Source organism: Gallinula chloropus (assembly GCF_964237585.1).
Source record: "Gallinula chloropus genome assembly, chromosome: 31".
Classification (NCBI taxonomy): domain Eukaryota; kingdom Metazoa; phylum Chordata; class Aves; order Gruiformes; family Rallidae; genus Gallinula; species Gallinula chloropus.
In genome coordinates this window covers 2,524,220-2,529,541 of record NC_140116.1, presented here as the reverse complement: position 1 = coordinate 2,529,541, position 5,322 = coordinate 2,524,220, and the positions used below count along the sequence as shown (strand labels likewise).

At 66.0% G+C, this 5,322-nt stretch overlaps 1 protein-coding gene across 1 annotated transcript; it reads right to left on the bottom strand.

The window, feature by feature from the left end:
- Positions 1-282: 282 nt before the first annotated feature.
- On the bottom strand, positions 283-4,835 carry ARF3 (ARF GTPase 3). The gene is made up of 5 exons (XM_084277285.1): positions 4,784-4,835; positions 3,658-3,837; positions 3,432-3,542; positions 3,196-3,320; positions 283-1,410 (listed from the first exon to the last, which is right to left on the bottom strand). Exons 2-5 carry the CDS (start codon positions 3,803-3,805, stop codon positions 1,249-1,251), a joined length of 546 nt encoding a protein of 181 aa, XP_084133411.1. The 5' UTR covers positions 3,806-3,837; positions 4,784-4,835; the 3' UTR covers positions 283-1,248.
- Positions 4,836-5,322: the final 487 nt, after the last annotated feature.

Here is a 5,322-nt window from a genome sequence, read left to right as displayed (position 1 = left end):
CGCTCACGCCCAGCCCAGCGCTGGCGCTGTCCCCACGCCCCGGCTGGGATTAGTGCTAATGGGATTTACCATTTCATCCAATATTCCCCTCAAGATGAGCCTGGGAAGGGGGGCCCTCCCTCAACCCCCCTTCACCACCACCCCCCCCCCCTTTTTGCCCCACTAAGCTCTTTCTAATTAAAACCAGCCCAGGGCTGTCCATCACCATCCCCCCTCTGTGGGACCCCCGTGCTGGGAGGTGTGGGGAGGGGGGGCTGCAGAAGAAGAACTATGGGACAGGGCTACATAAAACATGTTTAATATCCAAGGGGGGACTTAAGGGGGGAGGGGGTCACCCACCATCTCAGGCGCGGGGTGAGGGGGCGAGTACACACGTCCCCGGACGGGGCAGAGCCGCAGCGACACGTCACACCAAGCACAGACCAGGGGTATAAATACGGTGCCAGGGGGTGAGGTTGGGGAGGGGATGGGGGGGGTAGGGGGGGGTGGGGTACAGTATGGGGCTGTCTGTCCGTCCGTGAGGGGCAGGGACATACAATCACTATGCTGGCATGGGGTTGGGGTGCAGGTGGCCAGGGTGGGGGGAGACGGCACGGCCGTGGGGACTCAGTCCCAGCAGCCCTGTCCCCCCCTCTGCGGGGGTCGCGCTGTTGGGGGGAGGAGACCTGCCTCAAAGTGACATGGAGTGAGGGGGGGGGGGGGGGGACAGGGGGGATGGGGACGTGTGGGACCCCCGGAGGGGCATGCGGGGCTGGGCTGGGGGTGCTGGGTGTGGGGGAGGAGTGTATGGTCCCAAATGCCCCCCTTTAGCGGCCCTGCTGCTCCCACATTTGGTCCAGAGGAAGGCGAGGGGGTGCACAGACATGCACAGGGATGGGGTGCCCCCCCCCCCCCCGCCCCCGGCATGGCTTCCCCCCCCCTCCCCACCCCAGGCAGGGCAGCACCGAAAGGCAGCCCCCAGCCCCCAGCCCACTTCCCGGGGCTCTGCCCCCCCAAATCCGTTATATAGAGCTATATTTCCACGCACGCACACACGAGATCCGAGGGGAACCAAGGAGACCCCAAAAAAAAGGCGAAATAACCCCCCCCCCCCCCCAGCAACCGGTGCCAGAAAAGCAAAACCCAACCGGGATGGGGAGGGGGCGGCTGGGGGTGGGGGGGCCTGGCACGGCCCCGGTGGGGGGGGGGGGGGCAGGGGGCAGCTGGGGGTGCAGGGACAGGGGGGGCTGGGGCTGGGTGGCTTCCTGCTCACTTCTTGTTCTTGAGCTGGTTGGCGAGCCAGTCGAGGCCCTCGTAGAGCCCGTCCCCGCTGGTGGCACAGGTGGCCTGGATGTACCAGTTGCGGTGGCGCAGGGAGTGCAGCCCCAGCTTGTCCGTGATCTCCGCCGCGTTCATGGCGTTGGGCAGGTCCTAGGGCAGAGATAAGGTCACAGGCCAGCCCCAGAGCCATGGGGGTGGGCCACGATCCCACCACGGGTGAGTGAACGCCAGCCCTGAGGCTACAGGGATGGGCACCATCCTGGCACAGGGGCGTGCACCAGCCCCAATGTCATGGTGAGGAGCCACTGAGGTGTTGACACCAGCCCTGATGCCATGGGGATGGGCACCATCCTGGCACAGGGACGTGCACCAGCCCCAATGTCACACAGAGGAGCCACTGAGGTGTTGACACCAGCCCTGATGCCATGGGGATGGGCATGCTCCAGCCTGAGGAGTATTAAACACCAGCCCCGATGCCATGGGGATGGGCACGGTCCAGCCTGAGAGAGTACTAAACACCAGCCCTGATGCCATGGGGATGGGCACCATCCTGGCACAGGGGCTTGCACCAGCCCCAATGTCACGGTGAGGAGCGTCTCAGGTGTTAAGACACCAGCCCTGATGCCATGGGGATGGGCATAGTCCAGTCTGAGGAGTATTAAACACCAGCCCTGATGCCATGGGGATGGGCACCATCCTGGCACAGGGGCTTGCACCAGCCCCAATGTCATGGTGAGGAACCTCTCAGGTGTTAAGACACCAGCCCTGATGCCATGGGGATGGGCATGGCTCAGCCTGAGGAGTATTAAACACCAGCCCTGATGCCATGGGGATGGGCATGGTCCAGCCTGAGGAGTATTAAACACCAGCCCTGATGCCATGGGGATGGGCACCATCCTGGCACAGGGGGTTGCACCAGCCCCCATGTCATGGTGAGGAACCTCTCAGGTGTTAAGACACCAGCCCTGATGCCATGGGGATGGGCACCATCCTGGCACAGGGGCTTGCACCAGCCCCAATGTCATGGTGAGGAACCTCTCAGGTGTTAAGACACCAGCCCTGATGCCATGGGGATGGGCATGGCTCAGCCTGAGGAGTATTAAACACCAGCCCTGATGCCACGGGGATGGGCACCATCCTGGCACAGGGGCTTGCACCAGCCCCAATGTCACAGAGAGGAGCCACCGAGGTGTTGACACCAGCCCTGATGCCATGGGGATGGGCACCATCCTGGCACAGGGGCATGCACCAGCCCCCATGCCATGGTGAGGAACCTCTCAGATGTTAAGACACCAGCCCTGATGCCATGGGGATGGGCACCATCCTGGCACAGGGGCTTGCACCAGCCCCAATGTCATGGTGAGGAACCTCTCAGGTGTTAAGACACCAGCCCTGATGCCACGGGGATGGGCACAGACCAGCCTGAGGAGTATTAAACACCAGCCCTGATGCCATGGGGATGGGCATGGTCCAGCCTGAGAGAGTACCAAACACCAACCCTGATGCCATGGGGATGGGCACCATCCTGGCACAGGGGGTTGCACCAGCCCCCATGTCACACAGAGGAGCCACTGAGGTGTTGACACCAGCCCTGATGCCATGGGGATGGGCACAGACCAGCCTGAGGAGTATTAAACACCAGCCCTGATGCCATGGGGATGGGCACCATCCTGGCACAGGGTCTTGCACCAGCCCCCATGTCATGGTGAGGAACCTCTCAGGTGTTAAGACACCAGCCCTGATGCCATGGGGATGGGCACAGCTCTGCTAAGCCCCAGCATCACAGCAGTAGGCATGGTCCAGACTGTTCAATACCACCCCCCGATGCCACCAGCACGGGCCTGCTCCTGCCCCAGCCATCCAGACAGCAGCCCCAACGCCCCAGGGATGGTCCCAGCTCCACCATGAGGGCAGCTGCCCCCTGCCCAGCCCCACCTGCTTGTTAGCAAAGACGAGGAGGACGGCGTCCCGCAGCTCATCCTCTGCCAGCATCCTCATCAGCTCCTCCCGTGCCTCATTCACCCTCTCCCGGTCGTTACTGTCCACCACGAAGATCAGCCCTGGGGAGGGGCAGGGGGGAGTGAGCAGGAGCTGCTGGGAGCCCAGGATCCACTCCCCATCCAGCCCTGTCACCCCCCACCACCCCCCCAGGGGAGGGGACACACACCTACCCTGGGTGTTTTGGAAGTAATGCCTCCAGAGGGGCCGGATCTTGTCCTGCCCACCCACATCCCACACGGTGAAGCTGATGTTCTTGTACTCCACCGTCTCCACGTTGAACCCTGCAGGGAGCAACAGCAGAGGGAAACTGAGGCACGGGGGGGGGGGGGGGGCCACCAAACCCCTTTCTAAAGGGGGTGGAGGGGTGGGGGTCCCTCTCCCCCACCACACACACACCTATGGTGGGGATGGTGGTGACGATCTCCCCTAGCTTCAGCTTGTAGAGGATGGTGGTCTTCCCAGCAGCGTCCAGCCCCACCATCAGGATCCTCATCTCCTTCTTGCCGATCAGGCTCTTCAGCAGGTTCCCAAAGATGTTGCCCATGGTGACGGCAGCGCTGGCTGTGAGGCCGGATCCTGCGGGGGCACGGGGCAGGCGCTGGGGCGAGGGGAGGCCTGGCAGCTAGGATGGGGAAGGGGTGGGGGGGCTGTGGGATTTCAGGGATCACCCACACTCTTTTTGGGGGGGGGGCTGTGTGGATCAGAGACCACCCCATGTCTTGGGGGGGGGGGATGCAAGGCTTGGGGGACACACTGGGGATGGAGCCCCTGTGTGCAGCTTGGGATTGAGGGGGGGGTGGGGGTGGGCTGGGGGTGTTCTTTCTCTCCCCCACACACATTGCACCCTACAAGGGGACAGGCCAAGGCTCTGCACTGGGGGGAAACTGAGGCACGGCTGCCACCTCAGCCCTGACATTCCCCCTGCACCTCCCAGCCATGCACAGCCCCCCCCCCACTCCCCCCAGGCCCTGCAGCTTTCCCAACGGGGGGGGAGGAGGGCTCCCATCACCCTCCACCGCCCCCAACCCGGTCTTACCCCCCCACCCCCACCCCGCAGCGCGCCCCTCCCCACCGTGAGCTGCCGCCCGCCCCCGGAGCCCCCCTGCATCCCCCTCAGCGCATCCCTCTCCCTACCCCCCCCTCCCCTTCCTCACCGCCCGCATCTCAGCACCCCCCACCCCCCCTCCCACACACCCCCCACCCCCCTCCTCACACGCGCCGCCCCCACCCCGGATTGCAGCGCACCCCCCCCCAAAAATCACCCCCGCACCCCCCCCCCCACCTCACCCCCGCACCCCACCGCATCAGCCCCTCCCGGTGCGGTGCGATGCTCCCCCCACCATCACCCCCCCCCCCCATCACCCCCCCCCCATCACCCCCGGTAGCACCGAGCACCCACACACGCCGTGTCCCCCCCCCTTCTCCTCCTCCTCCTCCTCCTCCTCCTCCTCCTCCTCCCCCGCGGCAGCGCACCCACCGCCACCCCACCGCTGACACATCCCCCCCACCCCCAGCCCCGCACCTGGTGCCGGTGCCGGTGGCGCCCCCCGCCCGCAGCTGACTCTGCACCGCTCCCGCCGCCGGAAGCGGAGGCCCGAGCGCGCCGATCTCGCGAGAGCGCCCGGTGCCCCCCCCACCCCCTCCCCACATCCCCCCCCCCCCACTCCTCCTCCCCCCTCCCCCCCCTCTCTCTCTCTCTCACCACCCCCCCACCTCCGCTTCCCGCCTCCCCCCCCCCACCCCCCCCCAACCCTTAACCCGCACCCCGCGGGGAGAGGGGGGGGTGTGGGACACACACACACACGCCGAGCTCGCGAGAGCCGCGAGCCGTTTCCATGGCAGCGGCTGCAGCAGTGCGGGGGGATGCACAGGGGGGTGTTGGGGGGGGTGGAGGGAAACGGGGGTCCCCGTGCACCAACACACACACATGGGGGGCGGGGGAGAGCCCCCGGCGCGGGGGGGGGATGGGGACCCCAAGAACTGCATGGGGGGGATGGGGACCCCTTGTGCTGCATGGGGGGGTGGGGACCCCTAGAACTGCATGGGAGGGATGGGGATCCC